Genomic DNA, 19,799 nt, shown 5'->3' with positions numbered 1-19,799 from the left:
TATTAAATTTTTCCATCTCAAATAACCAGTTGTCTAGTTCGAGACTGCTGCGAGTCTGGAACCCATCACAGGCTGGATAAGGCAGAAGGAAGTGGACATCCTAAACACGATGCCAGTCTCTGACACAATCAAACACACTAGCACTCAATCAATATAATCATTTCTTGATAAAATGAGTGAATATTCAGGTTACAAAATTGTATCAACTTTGGAAAACTGGCCAAAAAAGCAGTGATAAAGCACCATCTGTTTAAATAGTTATGATGAAAAATTTCCATTTTTCACAGGAGAAATGCTAAGAAGTTATGCATCCTTCATTATAACTTGATTGAATGATTTGCTGTATTCTAAAAATAGACCACTGTTTATTTTCTAAAAAATATATTTATATATCTATATATTCTAAAAATAGACCACTCCTGATACAAAATGGTATTGGAAACCTAAAACATAACACACCTCTGGAAAAAAAAAAGCCTTTTTCTGAAAATATTGCAATCTGCATTTGTTGGTTGTTTTGCAATTACATACACATGCATTCATAATACTTTAACATTCCGATTCTTAAGTGGCAAATTTTTCCTTTTTTTTGGCATTCTTAAATAATTATTTCAGTCACAATCATACATGCACAAGTAAATGCTTGCCTTCTGTTTACACAGCATAGAGCTAAACTGTCAATAGTAACCAAAATTGTATAATGTTAAGCTATAACATATCGATCAGTTCATCAGCCCAGACGTCTCCAAATGATCTCTCCAGCTTTGGTATATAACAATTTTCAAAGATATATTTCATTAGAAGGATGATCAAATCTGTGTCCCCTCCCTCAGTGCTATTACATACATATTTCATAGTATAAGACAAACTTTGAATTTAGAAAGTTTGTAAACCCATTTTGCAATTATGACAACTTAGTTGCTATTATTTAAGTGGACCCAGAACCAAGGTGCCTATTTACTTATTTATTCCACAATTTATTTCTAGAGGAAATTATTGAAAAATATGTAATTGTAGTCAGGAGGGAGCAACATTTATGAATGTCTGTTCTCTTAAAAGATGAGTCCAAAATGTACCTGTTAAAGCCAGATTAAAAATGCAATGCTTGGAGAACTCTATCAAAAACTCTATCCATGTATGCAATAATAGTATGAATATCATAACCTGGGGTGGCCTTTCTTCAACTATGCATCCTTTGCAATATGAGTGTGGGAACATTGAATTAAGAGAGAAAAGAGAATCCCCAGTCACCCAAACAATGGACTCTTCTCTCTCCCGAGGTCAGGGAAGTACTTGTGAACAAGGTGGAGCTCCATCCCACACCCCATTCGGACCCTCAACCAGGGCAACACCCAGGACTAATTTAATTGTTAATCCCCCATTACAAAACTATGTGATACTTACAGAACTCTGTCTGCCCATTGTTGGACTGCTTTATTATTTGCACATACTGTATTACTATTTGCACATACTACTGCATCTGTACTTCATGATATCTGCAGCCGCCCCCCCCCCCCCCCCCCCCCCCCCGCCCAACTGTTAGATTCCCATGTGCAATTTCTTATCTAATTCTGTCTAGCCCTGCTACATCTGTATCCCATTGTTGCAATTATGTCATGGAATACCAAACAACATTTCAGTGCGAGTCATACTGTATGTATGACTGGTATGTGACAAATAAAATTTGAATTTGAAAATTGAACTTGAATACTGGAGAATGACTGAACTGAAATTCAAGCCATCAATCTAGGAGCTTAATCTGGAATAAATCAGGACAAGACAAAGACCTGCAGCATTAAAGTAAATCTACAATTGTACTACGGAAAGATTCAGCAGAAAGAAGTTTTCTTTCTGACCTGTATCCACTTGAGACAATAATATATTGCTACATCAGATGGCACTGCAATCCACACTAGTTTGACCAATGAGGAATGAGTGAAAATCCTTCAAAGATGCCAGAAACCAATCAGTGATTATAGAAAAACAATTACTTCAAGTCATCATCGTTCAGATACACAAAAATTTCTGCCTAAAATTTTTAAATAAATAATAAAAATCATATATCTGTGTCTACTGTATGTCTTTAACCGATACAGCCATCTGTATATCCTGGTCATGGTCATCTATTACAGGCAGCATGGAGCTCTGGGCTGGGGTATACACAAGAGGTTGCCTACTGTATGTCTGCTTCAAGAAACACATATTGTTGTCTAATTTAGAGACACAAATTAGCCTAAATGCATGTTTTTGTACTGCAGAAGGAAAACAGAGCTCCCTGGGGACTCAAAGCGAAAGCTGGATGTGTGAGGCGATAGTGCCACCCACAGAGCCACTGTGCCAGCCCTTTTATATTTCTCATATTTACTTCATTGTGCAGGGTTCTGTATAGAAAGCAATTTTTTGTCCACCTTCTCTTAGCTTGAGAAATAGCAGCCTTAGTAAAGTCTGGTATAATCTATGATTTTTTAATGAAGTTTTTGCTGGAAATGTAAATAGCCTGGTTAGTGTACCGCGAAAAGGGGCATGGTGCCTGGACAAGAAAAACATGAAGATTGTCGCAAATGAATTACTTGTTAGCAGCAAAAAAATCCTACACAGACGCCCCTTACTTACGAACTTTCAACTTACGAACTTTCAGACATATGAACAAAGAGGACTGTAAGTCCAAATTGTGTTCATTGGGTCCCGTTTCCTGTCCGCAACATCAATTTTTTTTTTCTGCACTCCAATTCAGCCTACTACTCAGCATGACGTCTGGCCGCTACTCCCGCCAAGCAGCAGCGTAGCGTGCGTACTCCCAGCATCCTAATTCTTTGTACGTGCATATACCTTTAAAATTGATGTTGAATACGGACTTAAGAACATTTCAAGTTACGAATGGCTGTTCAGAACGTAACTCATTCATAAGTAGATGACCGTCTGTATTCCCATCCAGATTAAGTCTCTTTGAGAAGGATGAAACTTATAGCTATGTACAACAGGACAATAACTATATAGCTATGTATTCCGAGTAAGCAGTATTAAATCAACTTTCCATATATTATACCATTTTAATGTTGATTCAAAAGAATTTTATAACAGCAATATAGAATTTGTGATATAATAAATCACTGTAATTACACAGAACATTCTGCAGAGATTTTGGATACTGCTTTATTATGACAACTTCAAATGAAGGACAATTACAGGCAGTTGACAAAAACCTAGCCTGCTTTTACCTATATGGAAAAACCTGAGAAAAGAATCAAGAGTCCTGTGTTCCATCAGTTTAATATCCCAGCATCAGCGCCAGCCAAGCAGACACTGAATTTTGGCCAAGACAAACATATGGGATTCAGCTGAAGGGTCCCATTTTCTAAGACGGCAATCCAGTCTAAACTTTTTAAGGAGACGGTATGAACGTGTGGCATTTAAAAAGTTACGACCATTTTCAGAAAGCATGAACTTAGCTTAAACACTGGTACCTTTCATCTTCCGTGTTGCTTAAAGGTGTGTTTAGATTAGAAATGTGTCCTTCCTTTTCAACGTAAAAACGTCATGTACCAGATGGTGGAAGCATGCATCACCACCTCGTAGTAGTGAAGTACTCATGTTTTAATGTTCGTCTACCTCCAGTTCTATCCTGCTTACAGAAAAGTTGGAATATTTCCAATTCCTGAAATAGGGAACAAGTCCTTGATTAATTATCTAAGAAACTATTACTAAATACAACAGTTGTGCCTGCTACCACTAACTGAAACTTGGATAAATATCTGCAAAGCAAAAGTAATACAGAAAACAGAAAAATAAAATTGGTTTAGAGAATACAGTTCTCAAAAATACTACTTAAAACTACTTAAAAATTACAGATATGACAGACATGTTTATTCATGTTTATTCTAGGTACTGTCGAACATAGTGAAACAAATCTGTATAGGTAATGTAGATACTCCTGCGATATTTATTGTTTTTCTTGTTTTTTTTTAAGTTTTATTCTTGACATTGTTACACCACAACTTCTAACTAAAACAAGATGACAAACATTAAACTCAAAGATCGTTATAAAGGTTTTCCCTGCATATAACAGCATTTAAAAATAAATATTCCACCAGCCTATCATCATGCACATCCAATTTTGTACCCCCTTTCGACATGACTAAAATATCAAAGAAAAAAATTAAACAGTTAATCTTTCCTGAGTTCCTGAATACAATGCATCAAGAATCAATGCATTCTCAGAATTATTTATCCATCCATCCAAACAGCCATGCATCATTCCATCCATCTTCTAACTATTAATCCCAGGGTTGTGAGGGTCATAACGGGTCTGCAGCATAGGGCATGAGTCTGGGCCCACACAGGCCTTGATTACTGTGATTTCACTTACTTTTCATGCAGTCACACATTAAAATAAAATTTTGTCTGTATATATAGTACATTACATAAAAAATATTTTGAAAAATTAAAAATGTGGCACACAACTGCAGTTTTAGCTTAATTATTATTAAAAATTTTCAAATACATACGCTCCTCTACTTATGAATGAGATACGTTCCGAACGGCCGTTCGTAACTTGAAATGTTGAAAGTCGTTATTCAACATCATTTTAAGGTTATACACAAGTACAAAGAACTAGGATGCTGGGAGTATGGACGCTACACTGCTGTACGGCGGGAGTAGCAGCCAAACGTCATACCAGGCAGAATTGGCGTGCAAAAAAAAATAAAAAATTATGTTGCGGACAGGAAACGGGAGCCCAATGAACACAATTTGGACTTACAGTCCTCTTTGTTCGTATGTCTGAAAGTTTGTAAGTTGAAAGTTTGCAAGTAGAGGAGCCTCTATATAATGATGTAATTTTTTTGCCATACATATTTCAAAGTTTATAAAGAAAAAAATTTGAAAACTTACCAAAAGTAAACATTGCCTAATATAACTTCATTCTCTAAACCTCTCAGCCTCCATCTCCAATGCCAAGACGACCTATTACCAAGAGAAGATCAACACCACCACAGACACTCGCAAGTCATTCTTCACTTAGAAAGCCCTCCTTAACCCTCCTCCACCCCCCGAACCGAGGATGTTTTTGTCACTCTCTTCCATAAGAAGGTTGCAGCCATTGCACCCACCACCTGCATGGATCCCTCTATGCAATCCTTCATTTCCCTCATTCACTCCCCTCACCAACTTAGATATTTTTAAGCTGCTCACCATTCAGCCCTGCACCATTGCCCTGGACCTTATCCCCTCCCATTTCCTTCAGGTCATCTCTCCTACACTAACCGCTGCACTTAACCACCTGATTTACTCATCCCTCATAACTAGTTCATTCCCTGCTGCATTTAAACAGCATTGTTTGTGTAACAGCACTACTTAAAAAAACCCTCACAAACCTTCACAAACTGAAATTTGTTAGCCAGTCATTCTTGTCCTAAACTGTTGAATGTGCCGTATGTAGTCAAGTCTCTGGATTTCTCACAAAAGGCAACCTCCTGGACACTCGACCAAGACGGCTCTCAATACTATTGTGGATACTCTAAGAACTGCAAGAGCTGCCTCCCAGTTATCTTCCCAGATCCAGTTAGACCTCTTTGCAGCCTTCAACAAACTTAATCACTAAATCCTCCTGGGCATCATTTCTCAACTTTGCGTCATGGGGACTGCTCTGTACTGGTTTGGCTCATACCTATCAGACAGATCAGTCAAAATGTTTGGGGAACAGAGGTGTCCAAATCACATCAGGTAACAACTGGTGTTCCCCAAGGCTCTGTCCATGGCCCTCTCTTCTTTTCTCTTTACCCCTCTAGGTCAGATCATCCAGTCGCATGGCTTTTCTTACCACTACTATATCAATGACACCCAAATATATCTCTCTCCTGAAAACACAGTGATCTCCACGTGAAATTCTGCATGGCTGGCTGACATTGCAGCTCTGATGGGGGACCATCACCTCCAGCCTAAAATGTCCTTGTCTGAGTTTCTCGTCTTCTCTGCCAGCCTTACAATCCATCATGACATTGCTATTCATTTTGGATCATCAGCACTCTCTCCATCAATATCTGCCAGGAACTAAGGGTTAATGATTGTTCAGTCAAACTTTATTTGAGAATAAGATGTGTGTAAAAAAAACATAAGCAAATAAAGATGCTATTGGAATTCACTTGGCAAAAGGGAGCAGGAGAAAAAGATAAATTAGTCATTACTGCCCAATGAGTTTAAAATCACCTGTGACGTCATGCATGCGACGCAGCCTGGAAGCAACAGGTGAGAAATTAAGTGCCACGCTGAGACGATTCATTGAATAATTGCTAAACACTTTACGCTTCGGCGTTCCATGGAATATTGTGCAAATAGATAACATCATCAAAGTTAAAAGTTATTGTATAGTTCCTGCTCCAATACTGCTCACACCTGTACCTGGGCATTCAATGGAAGCTCAGCCTAGTGGCAATTATGCCTAGTTCACTCCTTTACAACAGGTTTGTTTGCAGTGTGCTATTTGCGTCACTTCTACATTTGGTTGGGACAAAAATGTCTGTGAAATATGTAAATGTAAAAATGTTTTAGCAAAACATATTGATGATCTCCCATTGGTGAATTTTTGCATGAGGGACACCCCACTACCCTTTCCAAAATTTCAAAATACCAGAACTGTGTTGCCATTGAAAACACTCTCAAAATACCACATACAGTGGTATAATGTCCAGATGGTATGACAGTAAAGCTGGGCGATAAAACAATAAGGGTAATTATTGAAATATAATTTTCCTCTATATCAATGCGCCAAAAATTTGATAAAAGTTCAATATAATTTAAGACCCAATTTAATGACATCACTTCCTCTGTGACTGCTTGTCGGGGCCAGCAATGGTGCACAAGTGCAGACACAGCCGAAGCAACACAAAAGGAAGAGTTACTGAACAAAGCAGAGAATGCAACAGAGCAGGCAGGCAGACAACAGACAATATAGTCAAAACAACAGGGCAACTCACCAGGAGAGCAAATAAGTTCAAAGCAACCCAATCAATAAGAGTAATCCAGCAAAAACCGAAATGAAACTCCACAGCAAAATTCAGTCCACAGAGTAATAATCCACAGGGAATTCTGAAACGCTAGTAAGAATGTGAGTGGTGGTATTTTGTCAGCTCAGACAAAAATAACTTGATCTGCTGCCAATCACAGTGTTTTGAGAATGGACAGCCTAGCACAACAAACACACAGCACGTTTTATTGAATTAGCAGAGAAACTCACATACTAATATTCTGATAATACATGTGAGTCATGGAGAAAAAAGCAGACCCTCAGAGGAAACTTCCTCATATGTCGATAAAGGAAGTGCAGCAGCCACAACATCTACAGTATTTAAAAAGAAGATATTGTGGACAAACCAGGTAAAAAGACGTTGGTGATGTGGCAATTTAAAGAAGCCTACAACATACAACAGTTTAACATAAAAAGTTAAACTGGAAATCATTTATTTCACCACTCGATGCATTGCCATCCATTGCACATGCAGAATGCTAGTGCTTACAATTACAGACACAACTTCCAGACGTGCCCCGTATTAGTTCAAAATGGGACGAAGCATATTATTACTTATACTATGCCCTACAAAAAAAATGTATATATATATATATATATATATAAAAATTTGCAAACTGCAATCTGAAAGCTAATTTAAATCATACCATTTTATGTATATATATATTTTTTATATATATATAAAAATTGTATGATTTAAATTAGCTTTCAGATTGCAGTCCAATCAATTTGTCATTCTTTTCATGCTCTGTTGAAGGGAAATCTGTTCGAGGGGAATCCAAAGGGGCTTTTAAGTATAAACGGAGCCTCAAAGTGAAGAAATTATGAATTATTATTAAAAATTGCAATGTATGAATCATATTGCAATAATTATTGACCAAGATTGGAAAAATTATCGCGATAAAATATTTTGCCATATCACCCAGCCCTGTATGATGGTAAGGAATATTAGATATCATGCAAGCCTCATCTCAACCCAGCTATCATGGTCTTCGTGATGCGATAACTGCAATGCCAATATTAACATCACACATCATGCAAGCCTACCTCTAATCTAATTAGACCCCTTATAAATAGCCTCAATTTGTTGAGGGAACTAAAATTAACTGAAAAATACCAGTCCATCGTCCCATCCACATGCCACATGCCTCTATTTGCTATCTACTGGAGAAGATTGATACAAACACAGAAAGGTGGGAACAGGATTTGGCAGAGAATTTCGCTCCATTTATGGGAGAGTTAGATGTAAGAAAACATAACACGCATACACAGGGCTGCACAAATCAACATACACATTATATCTTACGAATTGGGTAACGAATCAAAGCAATATATACCCTATTAGCCTTAATGGGAGGTGATGGTAAAACCAATCCAATTTCTAATAATGTTATGTGAGGTAATTATAGGCATCCTGTGGGCTACTAGAAGTTCATGGTCGGTGCGCTGGCCAATGATCTAGGGACACATCTGGGCTAGAATACAGTTTACAAGTCGAGGCTCATACCTATTCCAACAGCAAGATGAATTTGAAATCAGTGACACCTACAGTCAATGCATCAAATTACTCAAAGGGGCAGTTCACCTCAAAGCAAAAAAAAAATACGAAATCTCAAATATAATGAGACTGAATAACATTCTTTCTGTGGTAATTAAAGTGCCAAAAAAATACATTTGAAAAATTCAACAACAATGTCTCTTGCCAGAATTCATGGTCTGGTTACTCAAGATAATCCTCAGATTTAGTAGTGAGCAGTTTAATGTAGGAACACCAATTGTATCACTGCGCAGAAGATAATGCCGTTTATTCTGTTCAATTATGCAATTATATTTGATTACAGTATGTTCGAGAGAAGACTGACATTTCTATGGCCGGTATGTCCCAACAGAACAACCTAGAGAGATAGATAGCACTAAAGCCGCTCTACAACATACCTGTTTTCAGTTTTTGAGCTTTAAGCTGTCTCCTTTAAGCTGTCTCCTTTAAACACTTTACTCAGTTTTGGTTCAGCTGGTCTGGATGCCTGGTTTCTTGGGTTCTTATAGTAGTTCTACTTAATATAGTGATTTGGATTGTTTCTGTCTCTTCTGGTTTGACCTCTGGAATGGTTGATCTATGGTTCATTGTCTAGTTTAGCATCCCGAATTTCTCAATTCTGTTCTGATCTATGATCTCATCTAAGATCACTTCCATGCAGTCCATCTCATCTGTTGACTATATTCATAGTCATTGACTATATTCTTGTCAGCACTGAATATTCAGGGAACACCTTATCATAGTCACCAAAACCTGGGGCTCCTCACACCCTGTGGAAAATGAAATGTTAATCTTACCTGGCGATGGGAGATCAACCCCCCCCCCCCCCCAAATAAATAAAGAAATAAATAAATTGATTGCTTAAGTGGCCTACTTGGGGAGACCCTTTCCAATGTCAGCCTAGGGCCCCCCCCGGATGTTAATCCACCTGTTGTGTGCACACACAGCTTGTATTGTCACGATTAGTTATTCCTCTTTTGAAAGTCGGTTACAGACTTTTTGTTCTTTTGTTGTGATTTATTTATTTATTTTTGTCTTAGAAGGAATCGGCATCCCATTGCTGTCCCTTGCCTTGTGTACTTTATTTCTTTCAGATAAGCTACCCACTCACTGTAATATGGAGAGCAAATGTATGATGTCTCATAGTTTTACCAAATTTTTCAAATAAACCTTAACAATTTGACATTTTGTTTGTCATTTATTGATTAAACACAGCCCAAAAAGATGTGTATATCCTAATAATTCAAATGTTCTTTCAACAAACATAGACTGCTGATTACAAAATTTCCATCACTGAAAGTAAATATCACTGATCACCATTTTAAGTTCAGGCTCTTGCCATATGTGCTGATAAATTGATACTAACCATTTAAAACATCCACTATTGTATAGCCTCACAGCTGTCACACTTGTATTCTTGTTTTATATCGCTGGAGTTTCCCCAGTGTCCAGTTATTCTACATGCCTGGCTGTTGACTGAGAGTAGATTAGCAATTAGCCTTTCATAGCTCATAGTTCATAGAACTCCAAACTGGATCTTCACCTAGGAGTTTCTTGTCTCTGTGACAATGGCAACTGTGTGAGTCATCTTGAGGAAATTAATATATCTTTAATATAAGTGAATGTTGCTGCTGAGACATCATTAAATATTCAGATATTGACTGATATCCGTTTATATGAATTACCATAAGGATTTTTACTCTTACAGCTACAGTAAGTCATTATTGTCGAGGTAAATATTTTTATGAAGTCCTTTGTATCTTAAAAGGTAAAACAAATTACAATAAATATTAGACATATTCCTAATACGACCCACAATGATGTATCTTTTGCTGTGTTAGACACATGCATATACTAAAGTATGCGTTTTAAATAAACCAAAAATACAACTATAATCAATTCCATTTTCATTATGAAGACTGAACAATTCCACATTCATACTAAATGAGCTACTAGTGCACTGAAGACCTACCAGGCCATCACAGTTGTTAATGGCAACAGAAGCTCCTGGAACATCAGTGATGTCACCAACAAATGTACAGTCTGTTTTCAGAAGTTCTCTCTTCAGTATCCTCTCAATCCGGATGCTGGACTGATTCTGAATTTCAGTATTGGTGTCATTCTCAGAGTTGGCCACCTCATCACGCCACTCCACCTTCGCACCCGGGGCCACCAACCTTTCGTTTGGGCGCAGCCGAAGGTGAAGCGCTCTTCCAAATGCAGTTATGTTGAAAAAAAGGTTGTAATTTCTCGCCTGAAAGCCTTGGGATACATCTCTCCTGATCCGTTGTTTATGGTTTGCTGAGAGTAGACATGACAGGTAGCGTCCCTCTGAATCTGTGCTGATTGGAGTAATAAGGCCGTATTCTTTCAGTCTGTTCTTCAAATATTCTGGAGAAAACATGCACACAGAGTAAGAAACACCACGGGTCATTTCATTGCAACATCTTGATCAGAACAAAGTGGTATAAACAAATACATGAATCAGAAATGCTCTAAAATCCTTATATCCAATGGGAATATACTTTATTTTAACTTGACTGGAGAACCTTTGCAGTTGAACCTTAAAGCAGTTTATTTTGGAGTAATTTTCCAACAAGTATTAGTTTAGTTTTATTTGTTGTCAAATAAGTGGATGCTTTAATGCAACCCAAAAACCATTCAATAAATAACAAAAAATAAATAAATAAAATAAAAAAGAAATGGAAAATTTTTGTGATTCATCTCAGATAAACACAGAATGATCATTGCACACTAGTTGACTTTTTTAGCAATTATTTTTGCTTTTAGACATAATTTACTATCGTAGACAAGGGTAAATTGTCAAAATTGGACTGAATTACGCATCCATATCTTCAAGCCCATGCATTGTAACCCTAGATTTAGTAACTGCCTTGGATAGGATACAGTGCTGTTAAAACATACCATATAGAACAATAATAACAATACTCGCAACTTATGTGTAGCTTTTCTTTAATTGTATAAAATGATAGAACTAAAGACATACAGCCAGCAAAGTTTTAAGCTTATGCTTAAGATGCTGTATAAATATGGGAATTTCATAGTCATGAAAACGCTTACCTTTCTTTTCCACACCACTAGCCTAGAAAAACAAAGAATACACGCTTTAAATGAAGCCAAATTGGTAAACAAATGATATTACAGACAATCCTTTTAAAAGTGGTACAGTACATAACTGAGCAAACATTCGCTTAGTGAGCAGACTGAACTTGTAATGCCTCTGCAGTTACAGAACTAGCAGAAACTCTTCTTTCGGTTTCAGGTGTGAAATATACATTGACTCGATTTACATATCAAACAACACATAATATGTTCATGGATTCTTATTCAAGTAAGAGAGTTTAAATGCACAGAATTACTTAATTTGACCATTCCGCAGTATTTCCTGGACTTCCATACTTTCAACAAAAAAATTTACTGAAGCATTACCGGAGAAGATTCAATACACTAAATTTCGCCCAAAAAATCGTATTCGTTACATACCCTACGCTGTGTCTGGGACGGAAACATATGCATTAATTCATTAAAAATATATGTTTAAAAACAAAAATTAAAATTAAAGACCACTAAGTAAAAACGGATCTTTAAAGAAACAAATAATTAGTCTGGAATAAATCGTAGACTGGGAGGCACAAATTACCTGAAGCACGCCATACTGTTCTAAAATCAAAAGCATTGTGCAATTCAAGTAAGTAAAACGCTAACTGGTTTGATATACTGACTATATACATGATATGTACAGAACGAAGGAATAGTTTACTTACTTTGTTAGCTGAAGTCAGAGTGACTGTAAATCCTACAACTACAAATAAGCACTGTGACAGGAGATTCATCACGAGTCAAGTTTTTCTAGTTGTGGAACAAAGAAAAATATATTCTGATGAATATGTAATGAATATATTTCTCCCACCTCAAAAAAAAAAAAATGCCAAAAGTTTAACCACTCTGTCCTTCTTTACTGAAAATTCAACGACATATTTCAAGTTATGTTTTTAATAAAAGTAAAATAAATTTGACCGTGGCTGCAACCCTTGTGTAATAACTGAGAATAAATATTTAATTCCAAAACCGGTCAGTACTTTTCTTTAGCAAACTGTTAACGTGAACTCTTCGCAGAGCAGTATCTAAACTCCTGCAATCTGGCTGCCCGTCCAACTAATACAACTCTAGACTGCCATTCTCTGACGTCATCCTTTAATTTCTTTCTCTCTCCACCTACCTATTAAGCAGTACACATATGACTAGTATGTTGCAGAAGCGCAATTTGCTAGACTAAGATTGTGTAGTGGCTTCTCTTTACACACCATATTTACCAAGAGATCCACAAGAACCCATACAATTGTCAGCTTAACATACAAAAGCAGCCCTCTATTATTCAAGAACCTTAAAGTTTCTAGACACCTAAGCATTAGAACAACAATTTGCATTTTTTTTTTCACTTGCGGCAATAGTAAGGGACATTTCAGTTTTAGCTGGCCAAGCAATTATTCATACAGATGTTTATAAACATATGAAGCATCCTTACATGTGTTTTTTTACCAGTATGGAACAACTTATTAAAATTGTGGTTAGAAATTGTCGGTGTTTTGGCTAAAAAAAAAAAAACCACAGTCCAACAATCCATGATTCTAGCGGTGTATGTATGTAACTGTTAACCTGGAAACCAAAACAAGAAATGTTACCATTGCCATAACATGTCATGACACATCACAGTCAAGCCAATAAAACAGGACTTGGTAAGGTCAAAACAAAGGCAGTAAAAGCTTTCCTTTTATCTAAACACTAAAAACAAGAAGTAAATGCTTTCTATATAACACAACTATAGAGTCTATGCAAACCATTGAGTGATTTTTCCGGCCCTGAATATATGTATTGCAATTCAACCACCTGGAATCCAGCAGGGGGCAATCAGCACAACGCATGCTGTGGGTAACCATGGTTTCCCCAGAGTCAGCCACAAGGAGTGCCAACAGGGCACAGCTGGCAGCTGGTAATTGCCCCAACCAAGTGGGGAGACATCCTTCACATGCAAGGTCTAAAGCACTTACGAGGAAGAAGGTAGTCGGAGAAGGAAACAGCAAGCCAGCTGAGTGAGCAGACTCTCCGCAAGTAAATCCTGAGCTAGGGCCACCCTGAAGGGATTGCTGCCTGCAGACTGACTCCCTTTTGTATATTTTTTCCATGGTTCCCCTTAATAAAACTTGGCCTTCAAGGGGTACTTTCCTGCACCTCCATCTCCTAAACCTCTTTATCCAACACAATATGTATGTATGTAAGGTAATAACTTAATTCACTTAAAATTAAAATGATATGCCAAATCAGAAATACAATTTCCTGCCTTTAGGAAAATAATATGCCTGTCAAAAGGGTCACATTACAAATCAAATCAAAACATTCAATTAGAACATACACAAAATTAATTTTAAAAACAAAAATAAAAAACAGGCAGCAAGGTAGCTTAGAGTGTAGCCTCACATCTCCAGGGTTCCACTCCTGCTCTTTATCCCCATGTTGTGCAGGTAAAATTTTTCCTTGGTCATTAAAGAGGACCTATTATTCTTTTCCAGTTTTTCCCTTTCCTTTAGTGTGTTTTAAAGCGTTATGTGAATGTAAAGTGTCTGTAAAGTTTTAACGACCAAAGTAGGCCTACAGTATATGCCAAAGGGAGTAACTCTCACCACAGAAACCACTTCTGTCTCATCTGCCTGAAATGCCTCATTGGAATTTCAGCAGTTACTTCTGTGACATGGTGAGGTCACCTCGTAACACAATCCTTGTTGGCCGCCTGCCTGCAAGGATCTGTCTGCAGACTGCAAGACAGGGGCGGAACACGGAGAGCAAGCTGACCAATCAGAGCACACTAGGCTCAATGGGGGTGCGACTTAAAGCTCTAACAGAGTATTATATACAGAGGGTACAGATACAGAGGGTACAATCATTAGAAATGTGCAGAATGAGAAAAGGAATGTGTTTTTGAAACATTAAAGCATGTAATTCTCTTCTAGTAGAAAAATTATGAACAGTGGAAATTAACATAATAGGTCACCTTTAAGTCAAGACCCAAAGAAGCTGTTAGCTGAGGGGCCTACAATGGTAAAAGCTGTTAAATACCTGAGAGTGGCATGACAAAATGGTTCATGGTTCAGCCACATACCAGTTGAGAGACACTGATCTAGACTGAGTAGTGTCCCTTAAAAATTGCCTGCAGTTTATGTGGTCTGTGATGGCCTGACATCCAGAGTGTACGAGTACCACTATCTTGTATCCAGTGCTCCTTAGGATAAGTTACAGGCTCCCTGTAACTGTGTTTGGGAAAAGAATTTGGAATGCCCAGGAACCTATACCAAATAGCATTGGACACAAGGCAGGGATCCACCCTGGATCGGATGCCAGTCCACCAAAAGGTACAAACAACATTGCACCATGGGCAATTTAGAAACAACATTCAAACAAAATGCATGTGTTTGAACTGCAGGAGGAAATACACACAACACAGGTAAACCATAGAATCCCTGCACAAGGAGCATGTACAGCAACTGAGTCGTCCAAGAAAAAGTGAAATTGGGTGCCGTTGGGGGTGGTGGTGTTGGGTGCTGTGGGGACGGGGTGCTCACAGTGTAGGTTACCGAGGGCACAACATGGACTTTGACCTGCAGCTATGAAGCGAAAGCAGTGTCTACTGTGACATCCCAAGCTCTTAACAGAACTGATCAGATACTTAACAACTGTTCATATCTTCCTGAGACGCCACCCATTCATTTATGTCCATTGTAGTGGACATTTTATTTTTGCATCTATATTTTCACTGATGTTAGGAAACGTATTTATTCCGGTTGTACACTAAAGAGGACATGCTGTGAAATTAAAAAATAAAAATAAATTTGAAAAAATCTAAATTGTAAGATGTCTTATTTCCTCCAAGACAAATAACCTAACACTTTTTTCCTTGGGTCTCAAGAGGATATAACAAGCTTTTAGACATTTGGTCCCAGTAGATGAACAGCAGTAAATGGAAAAGAACAGGAAAAAATCTGCTTGCTATGAAGCATTTATACACACAGAAAAATCTAGAGTCATGAAACTTCTGAATGCCATGGATGCATTTCAAACAGCAGTGATCTAATGTACCATGCCTTTAATCCAATTTTTCTTTCAGAGTTAAATTCCTCTAAAGCACATTAGGTTTGAAACTGTGTATTGTGAGTGCTGTAGGGTATTGTAGGTAACATTTGCATGCCATTCTCCCCAGTAACTCACTGAATGCCCACTGAACATTTCCAATAAGCCTACTGTACCAAAATTATGTTAGCATCATCTTGTGCATACCCTGAAGAATAGCAAAATGCCCTATAATTTGAATGTAAATTATTCCTAAATTCACATAGGCATGGAAGAACAATCTGAAAGGTAACACAATAGAAACCAAACCAAAACCCTCCCTTTCCCTATCATCCTCCTACTTTTTCATAATCCAGCTGCTTATCTGGGTCCAGGTTGGAGGGGCTGATCCTCATCCTGACTGCTTAACATTGGACTGCAAACCGCCTTAGTACGCACTGGAGGTGATAGTTCAATGAAGCAAACTGGACAACACCATCCACAAAAAACAAAGATGTAAACCTAAGGTCACCGAACAGGACACCCTCCACCCCTTGGCTGTGCCAAGAAATTCTATCCATAAAAATTTTGAACAGAATTTGGCAGCCCTGAAGTAGTCCCACAGCCACCGGGAACAAGTCTGACATATTGCCACCAATGCAAACCAAACTCTTGCTTTGGTTATGCAGGACCTAATGACCTGTAGCTGCAGACCTGGTACCCTATACTCCTGGAGTTCCCCTCACAGAACCCCCAAAGAGACACGATTCTATGCTTTTCCAAGTCCACAAAACCCATGTAGACTGGTTGGCCCATGAAGCAACCAGGTACCACTTCAGTCTGCCAATCCAGAAGCCCTATCCCTGACCTCCAAACAATATTGAAGTTGTGTGTCAGCCAAGACAGTCCAACAACATCAAGAGCTTCCAAGAAGGAACACAGGATAAATCTTATCCACCCTGGAGCTTTACTACCTCAGTGACCTCAGTCCTAGCAATGGGCAAGTCCTCTCCTGAGTCCTCCAACTCCACTTCATCCAAGAATGCCGTGTCAGTGGGATTCTGGGGATCCAGTACTACTTTCATTGCCTGAGTATATCCTGAGTTAAGGTCAACAGCAATCCATCCCTGCTGTAAACAGCATGTGCAGAGCCCTGTTTCCCCGGCCTGAGTCATCTGACAATTTTCCAGAATCTTTTTGAGGCTGACCAAAAATAATTTACCATGGCATCAGCAAACTCTTCCCACACCCAAGCTTTTTCTTCCACAACTGACAAGATCACATTCTGCTTAGCCTGCCAGTACCTGTTAACTGCTTCAGGAGTCTCACAAGTTAACCAAGTTTGGAAGACCTCCTTCATCAGCCTGAGAGCTCCCTTTACCACTGGTGTCCACCACCTGGTTTAGGTGTTGCCAGTGCAACAGACACCAACAACTTTACAGACATAGCTCTGCACAGCCGCCTCAGCAATGGAAACACGGAACATGGCCCATTCGGACTCAACATCTCCAGCTTAATTCAGAATACAAGAGGTGTGAGTCGACGGTCTCCTGCACAGGGGCCTCTGCCAGATGTTCCCAGCACACCCTTACTGTACATTTGGGTCTACCAGGTACGTGTGGCATTTTCACCCACCATCAGATTTAACTCATCACCAGGTGGTGATCAGTTGGCAGCTCAGCTCCTCTTTTCACCGGAATGTCCAAGACATAATCGCAGATCCAATATACAAAATTAATCACCGTGCTGTGGCCTAGGGTATTCTGGTGCCAGGTGCACTTAAAAACACCCTCATGCTTAAGATAAACTGTCGTCCAATAATAGAGCACTCGTTGGGTTTAGATCAGGCAGGCCATTCCACCCAATCACGTCCTTCCAGGTTTCACTGTTGTTACCCTTGTGATTGTTAAAGTCCCCCAGTAGAACAATGGAATCCCCAGAGGGGGCGAATTCCAGCACCTCTCCCAAGATCTCCAGGAAGGCTGGATAACCTGAACTGATGTTTGGTCAGTGGTGGAGGAAGTACTGAAGCTTAGTACTTAAGTAAAAGTACAAGTATCCCGCAAAATATGTACTCAAGTAAAAGTAGAAGTGCTACATCAACAATCTTACTTAAGTGAAAGTACTAAGTACTTACTTTTAAATTTACTTTAAAGTATTTTTTTAAGTAAAAGTACTCACACAATGGTTTGTCTCAACGTCTGGGGTGGGTGTGCCATTTTGTAAAAGAATAGTAGATATACTGACTTACGCCTCTACCGATGTCATTGCTCGTAATAATTACAAGCAACTATACAGTATATGTGTATTGTAAGGTTTTGTGTGCTTATTGTGCGTGCACTCTGTAATACTGTGTGTACCCTAACTTAGAATTATGTGGATGACAAGTTATCTACTAGGTATTACCCACTAATATACCATTAAGATAAACCAATCAGGACATGATATATCTTTAAATCATTTATGTACTTGCAAAACTATTCAACACATCTGTTAAGAGCAGTAAAAGGGAAACACAACAGTAACCAAACACTAGTCGTGGGGTGGCGCCATGTTGAATGTCTCGTCTTCTTAAAATCAAGCCAGTCTACCAGCTCGTGCTGCCAATTGACGCGCGCTCTGCCATCATTGGAACTAATTAAGTCACCTGATTGGTAGGAAATGGCAAACAACGGCAGAACGCAATAGGCTATTTTTTCATGCAAGATTTTGAGGAAATTGTGTTCATAAAATGTAACGACTAACGGCATAAATTGTAGAAATGTAGTGGAGTAGAAAGTACAGATAATTGCCGCAAAATGTAATGGAGTAAAATAAAAAGTATGCATTATTATTTTTACTTAAGTAAAGTACAGATACGTAAAAATGTACTTAAGTACAGTAACGAAGTACAAATACTTTGTTACATTCCACCACTGTGTTTGGTTCATAATCACAGACAAGAGTCAGAGTCTGTCCCCTGACTTAAAGTTGAAGGGAAGCAACACTGTCATTTACTGGGCTGAACTCCAATGTACAAGTGCCAAACTGGGGCCCTATGAGTAAACCCATAACTGCATAATGCCTTTCACCTAGGGCAACTAAGTACAATTGAGTCCAGCCCCACCCCAGGAGTTTGGTACCATGCCTTCAATTGCCACCCAATCCACAATACACCAAATCCATATACAGTAGCTCCTCCTGCAGTTGGTGTTCCAGAGGAGAACAGTCCCATGTGTCTCATTCAGATTGTGCCTGGCCAGTCCCCATGGGTGAAGGCCCAACCACCAGGTGCTTGCCAACGAGGCCCCCATCCCAGGCTTGGCTACAAGATGGGGCCAGGTATTCCTGTTCCTCGTGAAGTTTCTGGTTCCTTGGTTTGTAAGTGTTTCTTGGATAGTCCATAGTCTGGCTGTTCACCTACGATTTATTTGGCATAAGAGACCCCACCAGGGGAAATTACCTCCAACAACATAGCTCATTGGATCATTAGCACACACAAACGCCTCCAACACCTTAAGGTGGTGATTCGTGGAGGGGATCCGGCATCATATTAAAGGATCTGTACTTGAACTTGCATTATTTGCAGGATCTCATACCCAATGTTTAAAGACACTGCAAATTTTGGGCTTAGTGTCAAGTACATCATAATAAAAAGCAACTGTCAAAATACTCTTTTGGACCTGTTTGGCTTTGTTTCATGCTCAGATTACTAAGAAAAGGCATTGGAACAGTACCTTTTTTATTTTCTATTTTTATCCCTCCTACAAAACCTGCTAAATACAGACAGATGTTTTATTTCTTAAATATTTGCTTACATACATAACCATTTTGTCTCCTTTATAAAGCAGTGGCATGCTATAACTCGCTTAAGAAGTTTTGATTGATCACATATTAGTACTTTTCCCTTCTTCATTACTTTGAGCTCTAATAAGAGGCTGCATGTTGTTCTTGTCCTATACGACTAATCCTAATAGTTTCTCATACAAGTATTTCACAAAAATGGCACGGACTAAAGATTCACTGTGTTGGTAAAATGTGATGATTGCAAGGCTGCTGACAAAGCCACTACAAAGACAACAAAGGAATAGCAGAGATTGCATTGGCACCTGACTATTTCCAGCTGACATCTGTAGCTCTGAG

The 19,799-nt window shown here is 38.6% G+C and overlaps 1 protein-coding gene across 3 annotated transcripts in view; it reads right to left on the bottom strand.

Moving 5' to 3' along the window:
• The window catches only part of adamts3 (ADAM metallopeptidase with thrombospondin type 1 motif, 3), a 52,102-nt gene extending 35,378 nt beyond the window's left edge, over positions 1-16,724 (bottom strand). The window contains exons 1-4 of one of the 3 annotated variants that reach the window (XM_023820711.2): positions 16,652-16,724; positions 12,344-12,428; positions 11,640-11,661; positions 10,531-10,949 (exon numbers count right to left, since the gene is read on the bottom strand). In XM_023820711.2, the coding sequence (XP_023676479.2) occupies positions 10,531-10,949; positions 11,640-11,661; positions 12,344-12,412 (510 nt within the window). In that variant the 5' untranslated portion in view covers positions 12,413-12,428; positions 16,652-16,724. Of the gene's footprint in view, positions 1-9,924; positions 10,036-10,530; positions 10,950-11,639; positions 11,662-12,343; positions 12,429-14,257; positions 14,323-16,651 lie in introns of those variants that run through there. The other 2 variants (XM_023820712.2, XM_023820713.2) reach the window with 2 other exon arrangements.
• Between the last annotated feature and the right edge of the window lie 3,075 nt (positions 16,725-19,799).

The sequence above is a fragment of the Paramormyrops kingsleyae genome, chromosome 2 (genome assembly GCF_048594095.1).
Source record: "Paramormyrops kingsleyae isolate MSU_618 chromosome 2, PKINGS_0.4, whole genome shotgun sequence".
Classification (NCBI taxonomy): Eukaryota; Metazoa; Chordata; class Actinopteri; order Osteoglossiformes; family Mormyridae; genus Paramormyrops; species Paramormyrops kingsleyae.
Note: the sequence above shows the minus strand (reverse complement) of the source record. Positions and strands in the feature narration are given on the sequence as shown.